At 45.4% G+C, this 27,714-nt stretch overlaps 2 protein-coding genes across 5 annotated transcripts; one reads left to right on the forward strand and one right to left on the reverse strand.

Annotated features, from left to right (window-relative positions):
• Positions 1 to 79: 79 nt before the first annotated feature.
• Positions 80 to 10,804, forward strand: LOC308117552 (non-selective voltage-gated ion channel VDAC2). 3 transcript variants are annotated; one of them, XM_080476495.1, is made up of 9 exons: positions 80 to 229; positions 1,472 to 1,542; positions 1,847 to 1,896; positions 5,499 to 5,651; positions 5,731 to 5,783; positions 6,214 to 6,435; positions 6,529 to 6,679; positions 7,037 to 7,094; positions 8,447 to 10,804. In XM_080476495.1, exons 2-9 carry the CDS (start codon positions 1,476 to 1,478, stop codon positions 8,536 to 8,538), a joined length of 846 nt encoding a protein of 281 aa, XP_080332621.1. In that variant the 5' UTR covers positions 80 to 229; positions 1,472 to 1,475; the 3' UTR covers positions 8,539 to 10,804. The 3 variants fall into 3 exon arrangements, with proteins under 3 accessions (XP_080332621.1, XP_080332622.1, XP_080332623.1); XM_080476496.1 differs by having other exon boundaries at positions 1,475 to 1,542; positions 8,447 to 10,007; XM_080476497.1 differs by having other exon boundaries at positions 99 to 225; positions 1,475 to 1,542; positions 8,447 to 10,007.
• Positions 10,619 to 25,763, reverse strand: tor4aa (torsin family 4, member Aa). 2 transcript variants are annotated; one of them, XM_080476490.1, is made up of 4 exons: positions 25,204 to 25,540; positions 24,631 to 24,905; positions 13,908 to 14,378; positions 10,619 to 12,692 (listed from the first exon to the last, which is right to left on the reverse strand). In XM_080476490.1, exons 3-4 carry the CDS (start codon positions 14,376 to 14,378, stop codon positions 11,841 to 11,843), a joined length of 1,323 nt encoding a protein of 440 aa, XP_080332616.1. In that variant the 5' UTR covers positions 24,631 to 24,905; positions 25,204 to 25,540; the 3' UTR covers positions 10,619 to 11,840. The 2 variants fall into 2 exon arrangements, with proteins under 2 accessions (XP_080332616.1, XP_080332615.1); XM_080476489.1 differs by having other exon boundaries at positions 10,625 to 12,692; positions 24,735 to 24,905; positions 25,204 to 25,763.
• Between the last annotated feature and the right edge of the window lie 1,951 nt (positions 25,764 to 27,714).

Below are 27,714 nucleotides of genomic sequence, written 5' to 3' on the forward strand. Positions count from 1 at the left end.
GGGGGCATCATCTTGCTCTGGACGACTCTTTGTTCGCCGCCCGGCTGCCACCGCGCATGCGTCGTGGTCGGTCTCCTTCATTGTGTCCCCGTCAGAGACAGTGATTGCTAAGCTAACGCTAGCCGCCTGTCACTCCTCCGCAGCGCCGCTTCAGGGACTCTCCGCCTCCGCCTCAGTCTCCGGGCTCCGCACGCTTCCCCTTCCAGCCACAAGCTCCTCCGCTGCGTAGGTAAGAAGCTTCCACCCTTGCGGGACAAACCGGTGAAACCCCACCGCAGAGTCTCGCGGTTCTCATCCCCGCAGCCGCTCCAAGGTTAGCTCCGTCCGGCTAACGGGTTATGTAATGATGCCCTGCCGGGCGATGTACACTCTAATCCCGCTGAGAGGCTCCGCGGAGGGTCCGGGGGCAGGAACCGGGCCAGAGCTGCACACAGGGGGGGGGGGGGACAGTATGAGCTGCATGTGGGGGAGTGTGTGTGTGTGTGAACCAGCTCTGGACTAGTCTCCGTTATCCTGCTGCAGCTAGTTAGTGCAGCTCAACCCCCAACCCCCAACACACACACACACACACACACACACCCTCCTTTGTGTCGACACACCAGCTGCTCCCATCCAGCACACAAGCCTGTTTCTGCAGCATTTCACAGTTGCATGTATTTTTTTTTTGCCCCACCTTGTTAATTGCCCTACCTTGTTAACTGCCCCATGTGGCTGTTGGCCTCCTGCAGCCTCTCAGGAACAGTTTGTTCTCCTCCTGTAACCAGAAAGTGTTGAGGCGAGTCTCTGAGGGGCTTCATTTACTCCTGCATTGAGTAAAACCAGAGATTTCATCACTTAATCATAGAAAAGTAAAAAACATTACGAGATTTCTAGTTAATTTCTTCCCATTCCAGCCCATTTTGTGGTCATAAAGTGTGTATACATGCACCAGAGAGACATAATTAGGTTGTTTAAAAGCTACAAATTGACCCCATAATGAGAGAAACGACTTATTTTCTGACATTTAAAGCAGATTTTCTCACCATTCCTGCATATTGGTGACAAAGTGTGTTTGCAGGCCACAAAGGATCTAATTTACAAAACCAGAAACTTTATTAAATAATGATAGAAACGTCTTTTTTTTACTGACATTTATAGTTGATTTTTCACCATTTCAGCACTTTGCTGCTTTTCAATCGACCGTCTGGGATAAATAAAGTTTTCTTGTGTGAAAATATTTCTTATTTTACTATCAATTATTTTTTATGTCATTTATTTCTATGCGACTTAATTTTTTATGTGTTCGTCTTTCTTCCACAGTTTCTTGTTTGAGTGTGAGTCAGGCGTCTTCGTGTGGGGAAACTTTGAATATTTCATAAAAACTTCATCTAGAAAAAGCTTCAAAATTTAAATGATTTGTTTTGACTCGGTGCGACTGTCGTCTGGATTAATCACTGAGATTATAAATGATGTAATTATCTTTGTTTCCCAGCAGGATGGCCGTCCCTCCGTCGTACACCGACCTCGGCAAGTCCGCCAAGGATATATTCAGTAAAGGATACGGTGAGTTATTTTTTTACCCCCTGGGGGGGCAAACGATTCTCACTGTGTGGGTTTCACTGTGTACGTGTGAAAAAATGTGATCAAATGTTTTAATCTAACATTTCGAAGCAACATTGAACCATCAATCTATATTTTCAACATTTGTATCACCGTAATGTCTGGAATATAAGCCCCTACTTTTTTCACACGCGTTCAACCCGGTGGCTTAAACGACGCGGCTAGTTTATGGATTCTTCCGGGTTAACGAGCTTCGTGCCGCCAATACTTTGATGATGCAACGTTTGTACTGTCTCGTCTCTGACAGGCTTCGGCGTGGTGAAGCTGGACCTGAAAACCAAATCGCAGAGCGGAGTGGTGAGGAGAAGTTTTATGTCTTTTAATTTACCGTATTTTCTGGACTAAAGGGAACCGATTCACAGAAGGTTCTGGAACAGCAGCTGCTCGACTGTCAGCGGGGCAGTTACACCTGGACATGGAGAATAAATGTGTTTTTTATGTTTTTCTACTCTTCGTTACACATTTTTATTTATTCCATTCATTAAATTTTAACACCAAAGTTTACAAACTCCTGAATGAAAAGGAGCAGAAGGAAGAATCATCTTATATAATCTGCCCCGTTGTACCGATAATCGCTTCACAACATCATGAGAAAACGACAACAAACAAGAAAATGTCTGTGACGCTTGAGGAGGAGGCGCCGCCACTCATTCACGTCAGATTTATCTTTCATAAGAAACAAAATTAAACAAGACTAAAGAACAAACCAGACGAGCAGAAGGGTCGACGTCAACGACAACACAAAAACAAAACCCCAAGACATCGTGGTACTTTAGAGAAGTTCACTGTATTTTAATAATATACTTGTTTTAATTAGATGTTTAAATCTTATATTTGCTTTACGTTATTTTAAATGCTCAGATCGTTCCACAATGTGACACGGCTCCTTTCATTTTGTCCTGAACTTTTGGTTCCATAAAGTTATTTTTTTCTTTTAAGTTAAACTGACTGACTCTTTCTGCAAATCTGACCTGGAGATTTACAGGTTAGATTTTTTGATGCGCTTTATACATAATATACAAAATGCTGTGATCGACAATGTCCCTGGAAGAATAATGGGTTTGGAGGATGTCTGGATTCTTTTCTGCTTATTATTCTTTTCTGCGATATGAAGACTGACTGGATGTTTGTCCTACACGCTTTTCCCCAATCTTCAACACAGCAGGTCCGATGAGGACCAGACAGACAGTGAGACAACATGGACAGAGCTTTGTTATCCAATAGATCCTTTACTTTGTGTAGGACAGCAATCGTTTTTGATATTTTCATGTTTGTGTAATTTATGTGTGACTCATAGCCCAGACGTTACTCAACTACCGTATTTTCTGGGCTATAAGCTGCAGTCTGTGTAGTTATTTGACTGATCATGTGTATAAATGCTAAAATATGAATCAGGAAACAAAAGAGCTCAGACTGTGAGAAACTTTTCATGGTGGAGAAAACGAAGAACGCTGATCGGCATGGACAAATAAAAGTGTCCTTTTATTTTAACAGATTGGACTTATAGTCTGGAAAATATGGTAGTTCAAGGTTGCTGAATAATGCATAGGACTACTCAACTACCATATTATATGGACTAAGTTGTACCCCTTTCTTTTTCTTTTTTGTTTTATTTTCTCGTGCAACTTATATTAAGAGATGAATTTTACGTCAAGATGTTTTATTGCATACAAGATGAAGGAAATGAAGGCTAATCGTGGGCTAAAAGCGTGATGGCCAGAACTGAGGAACAAATTCACAGAAGGTTCTGGAAACGCAGCTGATGGACCTGGATTATTAACGTAGCAGGGAGAAATAAATTAGTCTTCTGTATGACCATTTTTTTTAAGTGGAGCGACTTATAGTCCAGAAAATACAGCAATTCAAGGTTACTGGAAAGGGCTGCCGCTGTACCATATTTTCTGGACTATAAGCTGCACCTTTTAAAAAAATTTCTTGCTGCTTATGTAGCTTGTATTTAGACACAAATTGCATATAAAAATAAACCGGTAATACCATGTTGGACCAGTAGAGGTCACTGTGCGACCACAGAAAAACCTCTTCCAAAAACAAAAAGCTGATTTCTAGTCTGTGAAATACGGTAGCTGTTTTCTTTCTAGTCCATCTCGTCCCACTTTGCGTTTTCCTCCCGAACTTCCTGCTCTGACTTTTTGAAAGTTGTTTTGGCTTCAACCCAACTTTCTGCCTCATCAGCGGTTTCTCAGCCCCTCTCTCTCTCTCTCTCTCTCTCTCTCTCTCTCTCCATTTCCGCCCTAACCCCGCCTCCGAACGCCACGCTACCACCTCCTCGGACGCTCACTTGCTCTCTAACGTAGATGGTAAGAACGGCGCCGCGTCGCGCCGGCCCGCCAGTCGTCTCTCCATCCCGTCGTTTCTGTCGTTCGTCCTTCGCTGCTCGATGCCTTTTCATCTTTCTTTGCTTCATCACCGTTTCATCTTTTTGTCTTTTCATGATCACTCGCTTGGTTTACCCGTCACTTATTTTATATATCTGTGTATATATGTAATATTGTTTTTGCATGAGCTACTAACTGCCACCATCAGCCAGAACATTAGGACCACTGACAGCCGAGTCGATGTTTGAAGCTTTTGCTTGTTGCTGTGACGTCGGTGTTATTACACACCGTGCGTTGTCTTTTATTTGCTTTGCTTTTTTGACTTTTTTGGGATTTTTTTTTTCAACATATTTTACGCTTATTTCTGGATGTTTGTTGGAGATGTTTCACTTTGACAGGTTTTATCCACATTCAGAGCTTCATGGACTCGATAAAGACCCTTTTTAATTTAAATTAATATTCGTTTTTAATGTACTTACGACTTGTTTGGACAATTCTTGGTTAAATATAGACGAGTTTTGAAATGGTTTTGGACGTAATCCAATGTTTCTGGATGCTTTTTCTTAGATTTTTTTTTTTTTTACTTCTATTGAAGTAACTGGTTGAATTTGATCCTTCTTGCTGGTTTTGGTCGATTTTCAGACTAATCAGGTTCAAATCCCCCGTCTGGCCCTGTGGGCGGCGCCCAACTGTCCTTTTCCTCAATGTTTCTTCTCATTTCTTGTATATTTGGAGTCATTTTTTGAATTTTTTGCTCTTTATTTTACTCTTGCTTTCAAGAGGAGAAAAGAAGAAGAACCAAACCGAGAGGCGCCTGTTCACACGACGTTTTCAAGTAAAGACCTAAAAGGTCCGTTGCGTCTCGGGGCTCTGATACGTGACGACGGGGCTTGGAAACGCTGTAAATGCGACTTTATGAAAAGTGGCTCCGGCACAGTTTTCCAGGGCTTTTCCACCAGCTCCTCCTCGGCCCGACTCGCCTCGGGGGTTTTGGCTCTTACGGTTCTCTGTTGGGGTTCATTGTCTTGCTCAAAGACACTTTCGGCATGTGGAGATGGGAATCGAACCTGCAACCTTCCAACTGGGAGACGACGACTATCAACTGAGCTTTGAAAACATTACTACTAGAACAATACTTTTGAGCTACGACTCCCAACAAAACGAAAAATAGATTGATAAAACTTGATTTAGTAAAATTAATTTTATCTCCAGTCCACAATCTGTCATCATGAGTTGAGAGCAGCCAGTCATCAAGAGGCCGTTATACATAGTTCTGAGGTTCTGAGTTCTACTCTATTCCATTCCTGCCGCTCAATAGCAGGTTTCTCAGCTCTGCAGGTATATAATTTAGGAAAACCCGCCGTTTTTAAAACCTGATCACACACCATCAGGAAAAGCTCTGACGGCTCCGCCCACGCCGAGGCGGCACCATATTGTCCTGGAGAACAAGCGAAGCTGGGTGGAGCCGAGTAGTGCTGGGACTGTGTGGTGGTCATAATGTTCTGGAGGATGGCTGTGTTTGCTTCCAGTCCTCACCGGTTTTCTGTCCCGCGGCGTCTCCAGGAGTTCAACACGTCCGGATCCAGCAACACGGACACGGGCAAGGCCTCGGGTAGCCTGGAGACCAAGTACAAGATGAAGGAGCTGGGCCTGAGCGTCAACCAGAAGTGGAACACGGACAACACGCTGGCTACCGAGGTCACCGTGGAGGACCAGGTCTGCCCCGCCCACCACCACCACCACGCTCCTCCTGGTAACCAGTCTCTGTGGACTAACACTCTGACTTCCCCTGCAGCTGACTCAGGGGCTGAAGGTCGCCTTGGATACGTCGTTTGTACCGAACACGGGGTGAGACGTCTTCCTTTAATTTACCCGCCAAACAAGTTTAAAACTAGAGCTACACTCGGTAGAGCGCAGACCTTCACCGACGCCACATTTGTTTGAAGAACGGCGTTAGCACCGCTAATAGGGTAGCTGTTAGCTCATATGGATGCTAACTAGCCTGTCAGGCTAGTGTCACTGTGAAACACTGAGCGGGGAGCGTCTCCATGGCAACAGACACTGATCTCCTCCATGAGGTACCGCTCTCATCCTCTTTGTTTGGGACATTTGTTCATTTTGTGGATTTATTCAGAAACAGTTATAACGAGAGGAAATGTTAAATGTTTTATACTGTTTTAATAAAAAAGTTTTGAAGTGTTAAATTGTTTGTTGCCGTAAGAAATGAAAAGGTCCCAGTGGATCTTCAGCCTCCCGGTTCTGTTTGTATTTCCCTCAGTAAGAAGAGCGGGAAGCTGAAGACCGGCTACAAGCGGGACTTTGTGAACCTGGGCTGCGACGTGGACTTTGAGGGTCCGATCATCCACGCCGCCGCCGTGCTGGGCTACGAGGGCTGGCTGGCCGGCTACCAGATGGCCTTCGACACGGCGAAGTCCAAGCTGACCCAGAACAACTTCGCCCTGGGGTACAAGGCGGGCGACTTCCAGCTGCACACCAACGTGTGAGTCACTTCTACCCCAACATGGCGTCCGGGACCTTCTGTTAGTGTGGGGGGGGTCAATAACTGAATTAAATGTTTTCATATCTTTCTCAGTAACGACGGCACTGAGTTCGGCGGCTCGATCTACCAGAAGGTGAACGATGAGCTGGAGACAGCGGTCACTCTGGCGTGGACCGCCGGCAGCAACAACACTCGCTTCGGCATCGCCGCCAAGTACAAGCTGGACAAGGACGCCTCTCTGTCTGTGAGTCCCGCCCCCACCGCATCCACCCTCCACTGAGCCCCGCCCCATCAAACCTCCACCGAGCCCCGCCCCATCAAACCTCCACCGAGCCCCACCCCATCCACCCTCCACTGAGCCCCACCCCATCCACCCTCCACTGAGCGCCACCCCATCCACCCTCCACTGAGCCCCACCCCATCAAACCTCCACTGAGCCCCGCCCCATCAACCCTCCACCGAGCCCCGCCTCCACCGAGCCCCGCCCCATCAACCCTCCACCGAGCCCCGCCCCATCAACCCTCCACCGAGCCCCGCCCCATCAACCCTCCACCGAGCCCCGCCCCCATCAGACACTTGACTTCTTATTTCTGTCCTTCAGGCCAAAGTGAACAACGCCAGTCTGATTGGAGTCGGCTACACCCAGAGTCTCCGGCCAGGTAAACACACACTTCCTGTAGCCCCCGCAAAAACAAACCAGAGGCCTGTACTACACCCCCTGATCAACATCTCTGCTTCCTGGTGAAATGATCCTGCAGGTTATCAACTCACTAGTTCAACCCAGACCAGGTGTGCACGTTCACATGAAAGGGGCGGAGTTAGCAGCGTCTGACCAATCACACAGGGAGAAACTCTACAGAGCAGTTTACAGATTACTGAAGGAGCAGTTAATCTCTTGAGATTATGAAGAATTCAAACACATCCAGCAGCTCAAAGCAACACTGCTGCTGCAGCCAAAGCCAGAACCTTCCTGACTTGTTAATGCTGACTTGGTGAGATTAGAGCAGATTAATTCATCAGTGATATAAAGGAACAGCAGTGTGATCACTCAGTTTCTCTTTATTCCAGCAGAAAGGTTCCAGGCTGAACTTCCTCACTGATCTTCTTTTACTTTAGATTCTCCATCACTTGTTCTGAGGCTGGGTTTCTCTTGTGTTTTGTGTTGGAATATTAATTCATCACCATGACGACAGGAGTAGTTCTGGTTCCATAAATTCATGGTTCTGCAGTTCTGTCAGGTGTGATCATTCACCTCATTATTCCAGATTAACAGACCTGGAACAAGTCAAGAACAAGAACCTCCTTCAGAGCCTCAGAGACCAGGATTTATTTTATTATGTCAAAAAGATTGTTCTGAATTAATTTATCATCTCCTCTCCGCTGCTGCTCAGTGCTGAACCCGTCCACCAATCACCATCATTTAAGAATGGGCGGGGAATTTTCCAAGAGATCTGATTGGTCAGGAGGCGGAGCTCTGACCTCTTATCCAGAACATATCCTGCTCTGGAGCACGTTAGACTTTCAGCACCAGTTACCAGGTGATTTATCCTGGTGAGAAGGGAGCGAGAGTCGTAGTACAGAAAACCAGAGTTGTTCCTGAAGTTACCTGGATAAGACAAAACCAGAGTTAAACCTGAAGTTACCTGGATAAGACAAAACCAGAGTTAATCTTGAAGTTACCTAGATAAGAGAAAACCAGAGTTAATCCTGAAGTTACCTAGATAAGTGAGAATCCAGCGTCGTATTACTTCTCGTGCCCTGATGAATTAATATTCCAACACGAAACACACTCACACGGAGGAAACTCAGCGAGGAAGTTCAGCCTGGAACCTTTCTGCTAGAATAAAGTGAAATTGAGTCCGTTTCTATTGTCCCATGAATTAATCAGGATCAGTCAACCAGGAAACAGAGAGATCCTGGTATGTTGATCAGGTTCCTAGTACAGGCCTCTGGTTTGTCGTTGTCGTCTGTTGTTGTTGTTGTTTGTTGACGTGGTGCTGGTCCCCCACAGGCATCAAGGTCACTCTGTCCGCCCTCATCGATGGGAAGAACTTCAACGCCGGCGGACACAAAGTGGGGATGGGCTTCGAGCTGGAGGCGTGAAGAGGAACCCAACCCGGGAAGAGTCCCCTCCCCCGTCACCACCACCCTCATGTAGCCCCTCCCCTTCCTCACAAGCCCCACCCCTGCAATCATGCAAGCATTCCCGACGGTGAAAACGCGAGGAGGCTCGAACCTTTAAGCCGACGGCGCTTCGGTGCAAAGTCGTGGTGAATTGTCCCGTTTTTAATAATCGGAGTCGCACTTACTTATTTCCCTCGTAGGTCTCGTCCCTGTAGCGGCCGTAGAGCGGCCGTAGAGCGTCGCTCGCCTCGGTTTGTCCCTCAAGACGCATGTGAGAATGAAGACGTGGATGCAGAGCTTGAGGTGACACCGATCAGCCAGAACATTATGACCAGGGAGGCCTTGTTATTGCCGATACGTTTTCAGCAGCAGATCATTTCAGAGTGGCGTTTAAACTTTCAACTGAAATAATTGTGAAACTAATCCAACTGTCTTATCGACACATTTCAGTCTGTCGACATCTGTTCCGGCTGTTCTGGAGGAATTCAGACCAGTTTGGAACGAGTTCGTACTGCTGTAGGACAATTGAACTGGTTTTTAAACATGTTTCCGATCTTTGTATTGCTCTATTTATGACGCTTCTCAGATCAAACTGGCTTTAGTTCATTCCTGCTTGGAACTGTCTTTTTGAAAACTAATCTCTAACTGTAGGTTTTAAATATTTTCTGACCTTAATTTTAAAGGGATTCCTCACTAGATCAGCCACAGTGAAAAAGCTTCAAGAATCTTTAGAGGAAAACAATCAGGTCTGTTTTTCTTGTTTTTCACCAGAACAGATTCCTTGTGCTGTGAAAACTTTACCTCCCGGTCATAATGTTCTGGCTGTCCGGAGTCATTTGCTTGGTCAAAAAAAGGTGCGGCGTGTCTGTTTTTTATTATTTTGGTCTCGTTTGAAGACTTTGTGTTTGAGTTGCTGCAGCCGGCGGACTGAAAGATCCAAACTGAAGACATGAAGGATTAATAAGCTCACTTTTCCCTGGTCCTCCAGAGCGCAGACGCTCCCAGGTCCTCCAGAGCGCAGACGCTCCCAGGTCCTCCAGAGCGCAGACGCTCCCAGGTCCTCCAGAGCGCAGACGCTCCCAGGTCCTCCAGAGCGCAGACGCTCCCAGGTCCTCCACCGCGTCTCGTCCCGACAGGTGAAACCCACGTAGTGGAATCCTCCGGTCGCTCACGTAGTTAGTTTGCATTTCTACGACGTGGTTTTCATCTGCCCGCCCGTCACCGTGGAAACAAGGACGTCTGTTCTCTCTCTCCTCACATCTGTTAGTAAATCTGTGACGACGCGGCTGCTGGTCCAATCCCCCGTTTCTGCTTCGCTGTTACTTTTACTTTCCTTTCTGTATTGTCAAGCTTACAAAGCCTGTTTTTTTTTTTGGATTGTTTATTTTTCTTCTTCATGTAGACACAGTACCTCATTTTTTTCCAATGTAAACTATTTAAGTTATTATAAAAAATAAAAAAAACACACACAAAGCAAATTTAGATATTGTCTTAAAAGTGCTTTTTTTTTTTTCTTTTAAAATTGTGTGATCGAATATGGTGTTTGGAAATCTTAAATTACATAATTTACTGGAGGAAGACGCTCTATAATCTGGATGTTAGAGGGGGAAGATGCTCTATAATCTGGATGTTAGAGGAGGAAGACGCTCTATAATCTGGATGTTAGAGGAGGACGATGCTCTATCATCCGGATGTTAGAGGAGGAAGATGCTCTATACTCTGATGTTAGAGGAAGATGCCCTATGGTCTGATTTTAGAGGAGGAAGATCCTCTATGATCTGGATGTTAGAGGAGGAAGATGCTCTATGATCTGATTTTAGAGGGAGATGCTCTATGGTCTGATTTTAGAGGAAGATGCTCTATGCTCTTATTTTAGAGGGAGATGCTGCTCTATAATGTGGCTGTTGGAGGAGGATGCTCTATAATGTGGGTGTTGGAGGAATATGCTCTATAATCTGGGCGCTAGAGGAGGAAGATGCTCTATAATTTCTAATGAGACTTAATGCTGATATGAACAGTGAAGCTTCATATTTGAATTTCTAACTTCAAGAAGACTCGTCGCATTTTAAACCTTTAATTTCCAGATTTTATTTCACGTTAACGTTCATATGAAGAATACGTGAAGGGAAATCTGAACGCGGGAGGTTAGCAGGTTCAGCAATTTTACTCTGTAATCAATGAAATCTCCATAACAGGAAGTGACTCCCTGTAATAAATACTCTCATCAAAGGAGAGGAGACGTCTTATGCGAGTGTTAGTAACTGTTACATGTCTGTTTTTCTTTTATTGGTCATGTCTTCTTCTGTTCTGACCAGTCTTGGCGTCCTTCACGCTGTTTTCCGTGTTAGCGTTCACGTGTGGTCGAGCTGCCGGACGTAGTTTGAACCTCGGAGGGATCGCAGGTCCAGTTCACTCAGATCGGAGCGTCTCGGGTTCCTCCGGCGACGGACGATCACTTTACCGCCCGGCTTACATGGCGAAGATCTAGAGAAATGGTGAAAACCTTGTAGTTTCCAATCCAGGGTCACGAGTTGATGCTGTGGTTTTGTAATGCAGAGAAGAGCAGGAAGTGAATCTGTCAGTTCCTCATGGTGGCGCTCCACTCAGTCGGTTCTCCCTGTGTGCCGACGACGCTGCAGGAAACGTTCACTCTGCTGGAGAAGGCGTCACCCGGAAATCACGTTTCTCTTGGTCGCTCTGGGAGCTAACCGCGTTATTGCTAGTGAGGCTACATTAGCATGTTAGCATTAGCAGTACGAAAGATGTTAGCCGGGCTGCACCATGTCAGGTAAACATGCAACAATATAATTTGTGACGAATAGAAACACTTACATAGATGATATTGTGTTTGTTCTAAATAACAGTTCTCTTTCTCCTGCGCCAAATTGACACCAGCTTCATTTCTCCCACAAGACGATCTGTTTCGTGACCTTGTTGATTTTGGTGTTGGGCTTTTTTGTACTTTGTGTTTATACAATGTACTTTTATATTATACTTAGTTTTAATCTGAAACTTTTGGAAAAGTCTGAGGGATGTTGCAGATTTAAACTTCGACGAATAAAATCTGGGTCGTCGAGCCTCAGGAGATCTTCATTCATGACGCCGGGGGTCGATTTGAGTGAACTGAGCCTTTAATGACTCCAGGCTCTTCACAGGTTTCAAGGTTTCCTCACCAGCGGGTGTCAGTGAACGCACCACGCCAGCTTCATCCCATCCAACTTCAGTGTTTCCACTTGACTCCCAGGCGCTCGTCGTTTCCTCGCTGACTTGGAGGAAACGTTTCACAGCAGGTTGACCTTTGCCACCACCTGCTTGCAGCCCGTCTGGGAGTACTGGTGGCCCCCCACCGCGGGGTAGTACTCGATCTCCGCCGCCAGGCGCTCGATGTTGGCGTGGTCCGGGTAGAAGCCCTCCCGGGTCATCTCGTCCAGGAAGCACTCCATCACGTGACCTTTCTCCAGGAGGCCCAGGGGCAAGATGGCCGCCTCCCTCCACAGCGGGTGCAGCTCCTCCAGCGTGCCGCGCAGCAGCGGCGTCAACTCCTTGACCAGGCCGCCGTGGTGGCCGGACACTGTCATGGAGATGCTGGAGGAGTTGTACAGCATGTGCTTGGTGATGTGGGCGTGGCCCAGGTTGCTGAGAAACAGGTAGACGGCGTTCAGGTGCTCGTTGGAGCGGCGGGAGACGACCAGCTGCTGCAGCGCGTCCAGGATCTCGGCGTGCATGTGCTCGGCCTCGTCGAAGACGAAGAGCGGGATCTTCTCCTCCTCCTCGGCTCGCTCCGCCATCGCTGAGACGAGGGCAGAGAGGTCCTGGGCGCAACGTGGGGCGTCGGCCTCCAGGGGGCAGTGGTGCAAGACGTAGTACTGCAGCACCAGCTTGTCGCCCACCACCGAGCGGAAGTGTCCGGCCAGGAGGCGGCCAAGGTGGCTCTTCCCCACGCCGCTGGGCCCGTGCAGCGACACCACCAGCGGCTTGTTGTGGATGTAGGTGGACAGGTAGTCCCTCAACTGGGACAGCAGGCCCTCCACCGCCCCCTGCTGGCCGAACACCTCCCGCCGCAGCGTTCGCTCCAGCCCCTCCAGGTCGTATCGCAGAACGTGGTCGTCCAGGTTCTCGATGGCGTTGTACACCTGTTGGCGGGAAAAACACAGACAGGTTCTCAGTAAAGATAATACAAATAAAAACTAAAAAAGATAATGGTGCATTGGGATCTGGGTGACAGTGCTCAGACTGCCACCCCCGCGGCCCGGAAACGGATAAGTGAAAGAAAATGAATGAATGAATGAAAGATGATGAAAATAAAAACTCAGTTAAATAGATCAATAATCGAAACAAGGAGTTTTTATTTAATTTACGATTTAAAAAAAAAAAAAAGCAGAATTTTGAGTCCTCAACTCTACTAGAACTAGAACTGCAAGCTCTTGACTTCTTCTGGAACCATATTCCTGCTGAAAATTTGAACAATTTTACTTTAAATTCTGTTTGTAGATTTTTCTTCTTGGGGACATTTTACTTGCTCAGTCAGTCAAATTCAGAAACTAGAGCTACACTCGGTAGAGCGCAGACTTTCACCAACCCCACATTTGTTTGCAGAACCAAGCTAGCATCGCTAGCATGATAGCCGTTAGCTCATATTGATGCTAACTAGCCTGTCAGGTAGCTACATCACTGTGAAACACTGATCGGGGAGCGTCTCCATGGCAACAGACGCTGATCTCCATGAGGTGCCTCTCTCATCCACTTTGAATGGGACATGTTTTCAGTTTTGGGGGATTTATTCAGAAACAGTTTGCCGTTAACGTCTCAAAATCTACTGGATTGATCCTTGGATGATGACAAATCATCCCTGAAGATTTCAAGCAACTCGGGTGAGTAGTTTTTGCAAAACCTTTGTAAAATGCATACATACAAACCAATAATGAATAAATTCACTTTGACAAATTCATAAATTTCTCCGCCAACTTCATTGGCGAAGGTAAAGGTTTTTCTGTGGCACTGCAGCAGCTTTCTGCTGTCATACAGTGACATCTAGTGGTCACAGATGACCACTCGACCAGATATTTTGATGTATAAGTCGCTTTTTAATATACGTCACATGACCAGGCACATAACTAAAAATAGTGACTTTTGCAAATTCCTTCCACATCTCAAAATCATTTGTTGTATATGGGAAATTGTGGAGAATAAATAAATGACATACATTTTTGTATAACTCATGTTTTTATATCTTTGCTGTCATTTTTATCTCATCGGGGTCACTTTCTACAGTTGTTTTGTCTTTTCATTGGTGCTTTTTTATTCTCATTCCATTAGTTAATCAAAGGTTTACCAGGATGAAGGTTTACCTGGAGGAAGACGATGGCGAGCAGCAGGTAGAGGCAGGACTGCGCCCGGCTGCGTTCCTGCCTCGGCGGCCTCCTGCACCGCCCTCTGTTGGGGAACAGCACCCTCTTCCTCCTCCTCTTCTTCTTCTTCTGGGGTGCGAAGGACGACAGGGCCAGGGGGTCGTTGGTGCCGAGCCTGTCAAAGGTGAAGATCTTGGGGCTGGTGCGCATGGGGGCCCCCACCAGGGAGCCCGCCCCCACCAGGGAGCCCGCCCCCCCCAGAACCAAGGCCAGCTCCTGGCGCCGCTTCTTCATGGCCTGGTACTTCTGCTTGATGCGGATGACGGCACGCAGCGAGGAGGAGAAGCTGGACAGGCTGAGGGGAGCGCCGTGGCTACGCCCTTGCTCCTCCTCCCCCGACTGTCCTTCCAGCTCCTCGTCCAGCTCACCCTCCGTCTGCGAGGAGGAGCTGCTGCTGTCCCGGTCGCTCATCTGCAAACACCTGGACACGTTAGAACCCGAGGAAACACCCGGAACAGGCGGCGCGATGGAGCAGTGGGTAGAGCAAGGGGTAGAGCAGTGGGTAGGGCAGTGAGTGGAGCAGTGGATAGAACAGTAAGTGGAGCAGTGGGTGCAGCAGTGGATAGAGAGCAGTGGGTAGAGCAGTAGATAGAGAGCAGTGGGTAGAGCAGTGGATAGAGAGCAATGAGTAGAGCAGTGGATAGAGAGCAATGAGTAGAGCAGTAGGTGGAGCAGTGGATTGAGAGCAGTGGGTGCAGCAGTGGATAAAGAGCAGTAGGTGGAGCAGTAGGTGGAGCAGTGGATTGAGAGCAGTGGGTAGAGCAGTGGGTGGAGCAGTGGATAAAGAGCAGTGGGTGGAGCAGTGGATTGAGAGCAGTGGGTAGAGCAGTGGGTGGAGCAGTGGATAAAGAGCAGAGGGTGGAGCAAGGGGGTGGGGTTCCTGCACTGCTTCAGGCCATGTTTCCACCCTGGTACGCGGGTATTTAAAAAACTGTAATATTTCTCTGCGTTTCTTACTTTGACACATAAAACTACTTTGAGCTCCACAAACGATGTTTCCTGGAAACTCCGCCCACAGTGAGATTAAAAAAAAAACTCTGTTTCTCCATTTGCTTCTAAAGAGGTGGAGGCAGAGATTTATGTCACAATTCGTGACGTTGTGTTTCTCCAGGATTCTGATTGGCTGGCATGGCTTCACTGCCCCCTTCAGGTGTGGCTTCACTGCCCCCTTCAGGTGTGGCTGCTCATAGCAGCTCTCAACCAGTCCTAACTCAGTTATCGTTTAAATACATTTAACCGACCGGTAACTTTAACAGCACTGTTATCTTGTTGTTCAAAACAAGGTTAACTTTAACTAGGTGTTACCTTGACGTTAAAGTTAACCTCCACTGACTTATTAACAGAGGTTAACTCTCACCATGGCGTTCATGATACCAGTTGAACAAAGGAAGGACAGGGTGGAGGACTGAACTTTGATACAGTCGATACTGGAATGAAGAGTTCCTCCTCTATGGAGCCCCAGAGTGGACATAGAGAAATAATAATAACACGTGGGAATTGGATAATAACTAGTAACCCCAGATTAATAACTGGAGACAGCGAGTTACTATCTCCTTCCCTTGTATTATATTTTTCACCAATGTCGCCTCCATCCCGTCATATTTGCTGCTCTGCAGCTTTAAGAGCCTCGTTTCCACGGAGAACATTAGATCTTGGTGTTTTCTTTTTTTTTTTTCTTTGATTAAAATTTTTTTATTATTTTTCCACAAACAAAACACAATTATATATACACATCAATGCTTGTAAAAAAACTCTTCAACCCCCTCAGTCCATTCATCAAATGGGGGAGTTCCTGGGGATTTCCAGTGTCTGAGCAGAATTTGTTTTCCAATCATGATCACAGTCTGTGTCCAGTCCTTCAGTGCATTAAGCAAGTTCAGCAAAACCTTTGAGTGTCCAAGAACATACAATGATGAACAGAAATCCAAGTGTACACCTGATACATTTTGTATAAAATTATGTATTCTCATCCAGAACAGCTGAATTTGTGGACAAGACCACAGCACATGTATTAAAGTACCATCACAGTGTTTACATTCCCAACATAATGTTGAATCTAGCAACCCCATTCTGAATGATCTACTTGGTGTCCAATAAAAGCGGTGTAATATTTTAAACTGCATTAGTCTCACTCTTAGGTCTCTGGATAAAGTACCACCATTGGCACATATTCTTGCCCACTCCTGGTCATCAAAAGAAATCCCTAAATCTTTTTCCCATACCCATTTCAGAGAGGCCGTGTTTTTATTCTCACCGAGGCTGAACAACAACTTGTAATATTTTGAAGCCCCCCCCCCCAACAAATATCTTAAAAATTGCCTTTACTGGATCTGCAGTCTGTGGGGCCTGATACTGTGAACTAAACACTCCTTTCAAAGCATGACGAATCTGAAAGTACTTCCACATGTGGTTCCTGCCCAGCCCATATTGTTGTGATAGATCCTCGAATGATTTAATTATATTCCCACTGTACAGGTCCCCCATAGTGCCAATCCCTTTATCCAACCATTCGGTCCATAAGAAGGAAACTTTATTAATACAAACGTTTGGATTCAGCCAAATACTCGATGTGCAATTTAAATAAGGGTCAACATCTACAATCTTTAGGATTTTTTTCCACATCTCCTGAAGATGTGATATAATAGGGTGGAATTTGTCACCCTTCCTAATTTTGCTTGACAGACAGTTTATTAGTGCTTAGGTGCTGCTGCAGATTGCTCTATGGAGTGCCATGGTGGGGCCCTTTCTGGAGGCAATGCCCATTGTGCAAGGTGTCTCAAGCTGTATGCATAGTAATAAAAGAGTAGTCTTGGGAGTCCCAGGCGCCCTCTTTCTACAGGCTGTTGAAGTTTCCCAAGATGCATTCGTGGGCGCTTAACATTCCAGAGAAAATCTTTACAAATAATATCAAATTTTTTTAAATAACTTAGAGGATCTGTAGGGGGAGAGAATGTAGCAGATAGTTGAGTTTTGGAATTGAATTCATTTTAAGTGCATTAACCTTACCCCAGAGAGACAAGGACAATGATGACCAACGTTTCACATCGACAGAGATTTTTTGCATCAGTGGGTCAAAGTTCACTTTAATAAGATCATCCAGATGAGGAGGAAACAGAATGCCAAGATATTGTAAACCCCGCCTAGGCCAGGAGAAATTACCCTCCTGAAACAATGCTGTGGGACAAAACTTTGTCAGTGGCAGGGCCTCTGATTTTGCCCAGTTAACTTTATACCCTGAAAATTTGGAGAATGAGTTAATTCTATTAAGCACTGAAGGAATAGATACCCGAGGATCCGATACAAACAGCAAAATATCGTCCGCGTATAACATCAATTTATGAATAGATCCCTCGATGTCAATTCCGCAAAAGTTCTCCTCCTGTCGGATCGCTGCTGCTCGTGGTTCTAATACTAAGCAAAACAAACCCGGGCTGAGTGGTGAGCCTTGGTGGGTTCCCCTGCTCAGTCTAAAGTAAGGAGAAATATATCCATTTGTTTGAACTGCGGCCTCTGGTTGATAGTATAATAATTGTATCCACCTGATAAATATCCTGCCAAATCCCAAAATTTCCAGTAATGTAAACAAATACCCCCACTCGACCCGATCAAAAGCTTTTTCAGCATCAAGCGAAATAGCAGCCATTGGAGAGTCCAAGTCTGAAACTGCCCACATCACATCAATAAACCTTCTTATGTTGTCTGATGAGTTTCGTTTATTAATGAACCCCACCTGGTCTCTATGTATTAGAGAGGTGATAACTTTGTCTAATCGATTGGCTAAAATTTTTGACAATATCTTGGCGTCCAGAGATATCAGAGAAATCGGCCGATCATTTCTGCACTCATTTGGGTCTTTGTCTTTTTTCACAATAAGTGTAATCAGAGCTTGAGATAGCGTTTGAGGTAGTTCCCCTCTCTCAAATGATTCCATGTACATATCATATAATAGAGGAGTCAACTCAGTCACATAACATTTAAAAAATTCTGCCGTATACCCATCAGGGCCTGGAGCTTTATCCTTTGGTAAGCCTTTAATAACCCTCACAATTTCCTCCTGGGTTACTGCTGAATCAAGATCTTTCTTTTGTTCTTCTGATAATTTTGGTAGGTCTAATTTCTCAAAAGAATTTTTCATATTCTCATCCTCATTACTACAGTCCGACGTATTCGGCTCCCTATAGAAATCTTTAAACGTATTATTGAGATCAATAGATTTAGTGAGGAGGTCTCCTCCTAGGTCTTGGATTGCAGGGATCAGTGAGGATAGTTCCCTCTGTTTTTAGCCGTGAGCTAACAATTTCCCCATTTTGTCCCCAGATTCAAAGTATTTTTGTCTCATCCTAAAAAGAGAAAACTCTACTTTCTGAGACAGGATACAGTTATATTCATATTTTAGTTTAGTTAATTCTCTGAGACCATTAGTATTGAAGCACCTTTTCAAATCAGTTTCCAATTTCTTAATTTTGCTCTCAAGTTCCGTCTGCTTTATAATATTTTTCTTTTTCTTGTGTGACGCATATTGTATGACAAACCCTCTTACCACGGCCTTGAGAGCCTCCCAAGCTCCTCCAGCAGGGGGCGCAGTGGGAACATTTACAGCAATGTAATAGTTAATATGACCCCTCAACGCCTCCCTGAATTCAACTTCTTGCAGTAAAGAAGAATTGAACCTCCATCTTGGCCTTCGAATCTTCTCAATAACAGGAAGCAACTCGAGCACCACTGGGGCATGATCCGATATCAAGATACTCCCAACTGAGCATGTAATGACCGACTTCAAACGAGATTTGGAAATCAGATAGAAATCTATACGAGAGAAGGTCTCATGAGGAGCAGAGAAGAAGGTGTAATCTCTGTTGGTTGGATTTAAAGTTCTCCACACATCAATTAATCCCAAATTCTCACACATACTTTGCACTGTCTGTGCAGCTTTCTTGCTCCTACACCTCACTAAGCATCACTAAGTTAAAATCTCCTCCAATTACAATATGATAATTTCCCATTTGTTGAATTTTAGCCTCCAGCTCTCCAAAGAAATCTGGCTCATCCCCATTTGGAGCATAAATATGAACTAATGTAACCAGTTGAGACTGTATTTCCGCCAAAATTATAATTACCCTACCTTCTGTATCCTTAAATACCTTAATACATTTAAACTGCAGTTTTTTTATTAATTAGAACTATAACTCCCCTACTCTGACCCGAGCCCCCACTACTATACACATGACCAACCCAATCTCTGCATAATTTATCTGACTCTGACCCGGATAAATGTTTTTCCTGCATAAATACTATATCAGCCTGTTTGGACTTCAGTACCGACATCATTTTCTTCCGCTTATTTAAATGCCCGAGTCCCTTCACATTCCAGGGGGTGAAATGCACGTTATTTATTCTAGATGACATATAGACAGATTACAAAAGAAAAGAACCAGGTACACACACACAAAGCCATATTTCCTATCCTATTTCAAAACTGTAACATTGGTCTCCCCCTCTAACCCCCCCCCCCCCACTCCCCCCAACTACAAAAACAAGACACATTAACCTGAACTCTGTGCCTAATATGAACAACACAGCACACCTGTCGGACCGTGATCCGTCGATTGAGTGACTCACCCATCACCTCCACCAGCATTATACTTTGGAACCGTCCACAACCAGTCAAATTTAGCAATTATTATCATGTGAAACTCTGGCTGGAACGGCCGGCGCTATTAACCAAGTAATTTTTGTCAATGAAGCCCATCGCTGGTTTGGGGTCTTTAAAGCTCTTGTGGCCCCCCTGGTTTGGGTTCTTTAAAGCTCTTGTGGCCCCCGCTGCACTCGATCCGCAGGGTGACGGGGAACAGCAACGCAAACTTTACATTTCGAGTGTGAAGGATCTTCTTGCCTCCCTAAATTGCTCCCGTTTCGCCTGAGTGGCTCTCGCAAAATCAGGAAGAATCCTGATCCGCTTGCCTTCCCACCGCAGCTCTCCTTTACTCCGTGCCGCTCGCAGAACCAGCTCCCTGTCCCCCGACCTCAGGAACCGGACCAGGATTGTGCGCGGTCTCTCCCCGGGGCTTGGCCGCAGTGCGGGGGCTCGATGGGCCCGTTCAATCTCCGGTAGCCTCACGGTGTTTTCCCAGCCGAGAACCGATTGTCACAGCCTGCCAACAAACTCTGTCAGGTCTCCAGAGTCGCTGCCTTCTGGTATTCCCACAAGGCGGAGATTATTACGCCTGCTGCGGTTTTCTAAATCCTCGAGTTTGTCGCGAAGGTCGTCCAACTCAGCCCTGGTAGCCACTGGGTTAGCTTCCAAGGATGCTTTCATCGTCTGGTCCACGTCCTCCAGCCACTCCACCCTCTTCTCCACGTCGGTCACTCGTGTAATAAGTGAAGACAACTTCCCTTCCACCGACATCGTGGTGCGCCGGATATCATCCAGGCTGGCCAGCTCAGTTGAAATCTTCTGCAGCGCAGTGAGAATATTTGCGATGTCTTGAGCAAATTGCTGCGGTTCGGGACACGTGGCCCCGACATCGTCGCCATCTTGGGATGTTGTTTGAGCCCGCAAATGCTTTTTAATATCGCCACTGGTCGCGCTCTTCTTTGATTTCGACATCCTCGTGCAGTTATGCAGTCTTCTGGCACGCCTCATCCGTTGGTTCGTGGTCGTGGACAAAATTTTCAGGATAAATTAAACACTGCTTGACGGAGCGTTTTACCTAGGCAGCCATCTTGCCAACCGCGTCACGTGACTCCAGATCTTGGTGTTTTCTAACTAAACATGTGAAGTCCAGACGAGTTAAACTCTCCTTGGTCCAGAAAGAGAAGATCTTATTCTCATGTCTCTCCTCTTTAGCATTAGTAAATGATCCTGGGTCTTATTTTTCACCATTCCAACATTCCATAGTGACTTTCTGCTCCTTTCACTTTATTTCTGGACGTGTCTGAATCAAAAGCTTCAACATGGAGGACTGGAGGTGTAGAATGATAGAACGCTGCTCTACAGCCGTTTCCATGGTAACCTAGGTAAACACTCTGATTAAAGTTCTCTTTCACATGAAGCCATTAAAAGACTCATTTTAGCTCTAAAAACTCCAAGCTTTCATTTACAGTAGTTTGTAGTTTGTTTAGTAGTTCCTGAGGAACCAAAAGTCTGGCTTCATTATAAAGAAGTTCTGTGAAGCGTCTCCTAGCGGAGCGCCCCCTGCTGCCTCATGCAGACCTCAGCCTTCGTCAATCCAGAGATTAAATGATCTGGTTCCCTCGCTTTATTAATTTGAGGGAACGACTTATTATCTGGTTCCCACACGTTATTATTTTCCTCTCTGGCGACTCAGTCCACTCTCTAGAAGGTTCTCTCTAGATGGTTCTCTCTAGAAGGTTCTCTCTGGATGGTTCTCTCTGGATGGTTCTCTCTAGATGGTTCTCTCTGGATGGTTCTCTCTGGATGGTTCTCTCTAGATGGTTCTCTCTGGATGGTTCTCTCTGGATGGTTCTCTCTAGATGGTTCTCTCTGGATGGTTCTCTCTGGATGGTTCTCTCTAGATGGTTCTCTCTAGATGGTTCTCTCTAGAAGGTTCTCTCTGGATGGTTCTCTCTGGATGGTTCTCTCTAGATGGTTCTCTCTAGATGGTTCTCTCTAGATGGTTCTCTCTGGATGGTTCTCTCTGGATGGTTTTCTCTAGATGGTTCTCTCTCGAAGGTTCTCTCTAGATGGTTCTCTCTGGTCTAAATTAAAAACGATGAGGCAACATGAAGCCTCTGATCATCCAGCTCAGTTTTCATCTTCCACTTTAACATCCTGGTAGTTTGTCATGTTTGATGGTAGTTTAATAGAGCAGATAAAAACACTGCGCTGCCTCCACCACAATGTTTAAGACAAAACATGGAAGAACGGAGACTTGAAAGTGGGCGGAGCCTTGGGTGGAGCAGCGTCAGGGATGCTAACCACATGTTAATCTCACAGTTAACTTTGACTGCGATGTTAACTAATGATATGACTAACCATGTTTTCAACAACGCATATTTAACAGTCGGTGAGCTAACGGCGGGTTAAGGATTTAACTGGCGGTTCAGGCTTAACCAGTGGTTAAACTAACCCAGTTTAGATCAACCGGGCCCTGGTGGATAGGAGAGTCCCAGTCAATGAAAATGTTTTTGTAAATGTAGAGGGGAAACATCAGTTTTTTATAAAAACCAAGTTTGAGCAAACGAGTCCTCAGTGTGTCCTCATGTCCACACAGCTGCTGGTTGCTGATTGGCTCCTGGTCAGACTTGCTTCATCGTGATTCGTTCATGTAGTTCAGGTGTGTTGCAGCAGCAGGACAGTGTCTTGTCTTCTATTCAAGCCCCACACGTTTTCAACCACAAACGACTTCACATTTTTTGTCTCAATTTGTGGTCATTTTTTGGGCCTTTGTCATGTTTTTGTGTCTCTTTTTCGTCATTTCATGTCTTTATTCAAGTGGGGCTTTTTTTTTTTTTTTTTTCTTAGCTGTGCAGTGTTAATATTTACACTCACAGCGGTAATAAATCTGCTCAAGCCTGAAATTTCCGGCTTTGGAATGTGTGTGTGTGTGTGTGTGTGTGTGTGTGTGTGTGTGTGTGTGTGTGTGTGTGTGTGTGTGTGTGTGTGTGTGTGTGTGTGTGTGTGTGTGTGTGTGTGTGTGTGTGTGCAGCTGCTGTGCTGCTTATTTAGTTTACAACAGGAAGTAAAACACCCTCACCCTTTCACATGAAGCAGAAAAGAAGATGGACAGATTAACGCCAGATGATCTTTAACTCCTCGTTTATCTGATTTAATATTTGAGGCTTTTGATCTGAAACCTCCCCGTGTTTTTATTGCTTCACAGGAATTTAAAATCAATTCAATTAATATTTCTCTCACTTATTTCTTGTTATTTCTGCAGTTTACTGATTTGATAACTAACCGTTTCCCCAGGAGCCAGTCAGGTGATTGTTTTGTCCCATTAATCACTTGTTGTGTCTTTTTATTGTTTGTTTTTTCCTTTTTTAGTCATTTTGTCTTTTTGTTATGATTTTATGTGACTTTATTTCTGTTTTATCACTTTGTAATTTCACTTTTTATTCATTTTTCGGTGGTTATCTTGTTTTTGTGTCATTCCGCATTGCAATGTGTAAAGATAAGGGATTGTAATGAGGTGGCGCAGTGGAGTAGTGGGTCGCAGGTCGCAGTGGAGTAGTGAGTTGCAGCGGAGTAGTGGGTCGCAGTGGAGTAGTGGGTCGCAGTGGAGTTGTGGGTTGCAGGTCGAAGTGGAGTAGTGGGTCGCAGTGGAGTAGTGGGTCGCAGTGGAGTTGTGGGTCGCAGGTCGAAGTGGAGTAGTGGGTCGCAGTGGAGTAGTGTTTCGCAGGTCGCAGTGGAGTAGTGGGTCGCAGTGGATTACTGGGTCGCAGTGGAGTAATGGGTCGCAGTGGATTAGTGGGTCGCAGGTCGCAGTGGAGTAGTGGGTCGCAGTGGATTAGTGGGTCGCAGGTCGCAGTGGAGTAGTGGGTCGCAGCGCCTGTTGCTGCTTTTCATTTCACTTTTTCTTTCGGTCTCTTCCTCCCATTGTTTGTGTCACTTTGAATCAATTTTGTTCCATTACTTTTAAGTCACATGGGGTCTTTTTATGAAATGTTTGTGTCACTTTTAAAGCCTTTTGTATTAATGTTTAGTTATTTTGTGTCTTTTATCATGTTTTTGTGTTACTTTTTAATATTTTTGTACTAATGTTTCATCTTTTTAATCTTGTTTTTGTCACTTTTTATTCACTTTAAATCATTTCATTGTGTCTCTTGTGTGCGTCAGCAGTTTGTCACTCTTGAGTGACAAGAAGTTGCATCTTGTACATGTAAAAGTCAACAGGTTGACCTTCAGTGGTTCTTGTGACATAATAAATTTTAATAACGGCCGTTCTTTTTGGTTGATCTGCAGGTATTGGACGAGGTGCTGTTGGTTTTTCCTCAGACGGGGACGATTGTGTTTTTTCTCGAGCTCCACAGAAAAGGAGGAAGTGACTGAGTTCCACCCAGAGGAGGTCAAGTCCAGAGCAAACCAGCAGCGCCAAGCTGCCGCGGGTCGGACTTCAGCTTGTTTCCACTGGAAACTTGAGCTCAGTGCATGTTCTGTTGTTCTTCTGGACTCGACCCTGCAGAGGTGGACTGAGTGGAGCGTCCGGTCCAGTCCAGTCCAGTCCGGTCCAGTCCAGTCCAGTCCGGTCCAGTCCAGTCCGGTCTAGTCCAGTCCAGTCCAGTCCACTCCAGTCCGGTCTAGTCCAGTCCGAGACACTTTGACTTCATCACTCCAGAATTCAGAGGAGCTCCGGAGGGGAAAACGCCAAAGGCCTAATCAGCCTCTTATCAGCTCTTCCATGTCTACAAGCACAGACCTGAAACTCCAGGCTGCATTCCTCACATTTTATACCAGCTCAGCACTTCTACCACGTTGGGTCTTTTAAAAAAAGTGAAATCCCTTCTATGTCATGACTCCTCCAAACAACAACACAGAAACGTTGCTCTATCAGGCTGAATCGGCTGAAAACAACCATTTTAAGGACTGACTTGATGCAGCAGAGCTAAACAGACTGAAGAGCGGCTGCAAGGCGTGAACAGCCACATGTGGGAATGAGTGAGAGCGTGCCTCGAGGGAAGAGCTCAAACTGAACGTTCTTACCTTGAAAAGTGTCTGGAAGCTTTTAAAGAGTTGCGATCGAGCTGCAGGTCTAGTCCATAGTTTACTGCAGACAAAGAGCTGGAGTCGGGGAGAGTCGTCCTCACCTCTCTGTCCTGTCGACCATCGGCTGACTCCTCCTCTCTCTTCCTCTTTTTCTTCTTCTTTCCTGTCTCTGCAGTGTTTTCTGTCCTCGGGGGGGTGGATATGTTACGCCGCTGCGGATCCAGTTCTCCTCCTCGGCCTTTGTTCACCAGGTGGAAGCCTGCAGGAAGTGACTGTGCAATAAAGGGTTTTTTTGTTCAGTGTCATTACACACATTCCAACACACTGTTGTTTGACTCCACAAAGACGGACGTTTCCACTGAAGGTGCAGCTTGTCGGACTTGTGTCTTTTCTCTTTTGCAGATCAGCAGTGACCTGGTCTTCCTCTGCTGAGGAGCAGAGAACCCGGACCTGGACAACCTTTTTTACCTTCACCAAGGGAACTCAGGCTGGGAAGGTTTTCTTTTCATCTGTAGTCATTTAGTTATTGGTCTGTATGTATTTGACCAACTTCTCTCTAAAACTACTCACCTGAATTTCATGAAATCTCCAGGTATGAGTTTGTCCCAGTAGATTTTGAGACGTTAACAGCAAACCGTGTCTGAATAAATCCCCAAAGACTGCAGAACAAATGTCCCATACAAGTGGAGGAGAGACGCACATCTGTGGCCAATTTGCATGAATTCTTTCTAAATGTCCGTCGTTCCATCAATGGAAGCTCCCGTTGACTTTCCCCTGAAGCAAATCTTCCAGACTGAACCCGTCTGGGCACTTCAGACACTCCATGCAGGTTTGAGGCGACAACAGAAGGAAGCGAGGAGGACTGAATGTGTCCGGTAGTCTCTGCCCCGTCACCCTCTGGGCACTCCGTCACACTCTGGTGAAAACTTCAGCACTCGTGTCGTTTCACCATCTATTAATAGAAAGAGGTGATTCAGTGGAAGTCATTAGCATACCGCCTCATTTGCATATCAAACTTCCTAGTGTGTGAAACATGAAGTCAAATCTCCTCTTAACACCCACAGTCCTCCACAACACGCCTCAGAACGCTGGTGTGACTCTGTCAGGAGGAAGTGGTCTTCTTCTTCTTCTTCTTCTTCTTCTTCTTCTTCTTCTTCCTGCAGTGTCGTCAGACTCTGTACACAGTTTATCTCCAACAAGCTGCTGAGAGTAAACTGTTAATGTTTCAGTCGGAACTGAAGGGATCAGTGACTGTTTCTTCTTCTTCTTCTTCCTCCGGACACGTGATGGTTTGTCATGAAATACTGAGACTGGTTCTGCAGGTTCCTCCTCTTCTGAGTCTGGTTCTGCAGGTTCTTCCTCCTCTGAGTCTGGTTCTGCAAGTTTCTCCTCGGAGTCTGGTTCTGCAGGTTCTTTCTTCTCTGAGTCTGGTTCTGCAGGTTTCTCCTCTGAGTCTGGTTCTGCAGGTTTCTTCTCGGAGACTGGTTCTGCAGGTTTCTCCTCCTCTGAGTCTGGTTCTGCAGGTTCTTCCTCCTCCGAGTCTGGTTCTGCAGGTTTCTTCTCGGAGACTGGTTCTGCAGGTTTCTCCTCCTCTGAGTCTGGTTCTGCAGGTTCTTCCTCCTCCGAGTCTGGTTCTGCAGGTTTCTCCTCTGAGTCTGGTTCTGCAGGTTTCTCCTCGGAGACTGGTTCTGCAAGTTTCTCCTCCTCTGAGTCTGGTTCTGCAGACACTCTGTTATTTACCATAATCACTCTGTAATAATGATTCACATTTACAAGAAGAAAACTAAACTTCTCATCCAGTTAAAATAAGTTCAGTTTGAACAAAACATGAAGTGTTTGTCTGTTTGGGTTCTGGAACGAAGAACCGAGAAGTTTCTCAGTCTAGAACTAATCACATCAAAATGACGTAACGAAACCAGAACTAAACTTGAAGCTTCAATAAGAATTAAAGAACAGCAGGAACGTTTCTTTAATACCTCAGCGACAACTGACAATCTACAAATCTACTGTGGATCCTAGCTTTGTCTTCTCAGTTTTTAACTTAACTTAACTTAACTTAACTTAACTTAACTTTAAGTGCAATAAAGATAAACATACAAGCATGAAAATCTAAAATCCGTGTGATAAAGTCTGTATGAGTTGAGTTCTTCAACAGAAATGGATTTTTTCTATAAGAACACACGCACACACACACACACACACACACACACACACACACACACACACACACACAAAAAACACACACACACACACACACACACACACACACACACACACACACACACACACACACACACACACACACACACACACACACACAAAAAAGCTCTGACAAGAACCGAAGAAAAACAAGATGTTCAGTCAATTCTTCTGTAACGTCGTCGTCTTTCAAGTTGCAAATGTCACAAGTGTTTTCAAAATAAACTCCGAGGTCAGAGGTTTGTGAACGTCGGGACAAACGTCGTTCAGAAATCAAAGGTTCGGAAACACAAGAGAGTCAAAGTGTCAGACGAATTGATCAACTTCTAATCATTCAATGGATTTAAACATAAAGAATGACCTGCGCTGCCCCCTAGTGGATATTTCAGTTACAATAACAGCAAAGCAGAGAAGCACATCGAACAAAAGATCTTAATATAATTAATACCTTAATTTTCAGTTATCAACTGAAAGGTTTCAAGCATTTAGTTTTTTTAAAAAGTGAGAATTATGAACTTTTGTTAAAATAGAAAAAAACATTGACTTTTAGGGAATATTGTAATATTTTGAGAAATGTTTGATTTTAATTGCTTTTAGACAAAAAATCCCCAAAATCCAATTAAACCAACTCTTGTATACAGTGTGTGAACTATACAACAACTTTCTGGGGGGGGGTTCCCCTCGGAGTGGGGCGATCACTCAAAACTCATTCAAGAAATATGGGAGGTGTGTGTGTGTGTGTGTGTGTGTGTGTGTGTGTGTGTGTGTGTGTGTCTGTATCTATAAGTATGTGCTTGTTGTTTTGTGTGGGAATGTGTGTGTGAGGGGGGGTTCCCTAACCACTGGTCCTGGCGGGTCTTAGACTCTGCTGTCCGGCCGTTG

This window comes from Lipophrys pholis (assembly GCF_963383615.2).
Source record: "Lipophrys pholis genome assembly, chromosome: 12".
NCBI lineage: Eukaryota > Metazoa > Chordata > Actinopteri > Blenniiformes > Blenniidae > Lipophrys > Lipophrys pholis.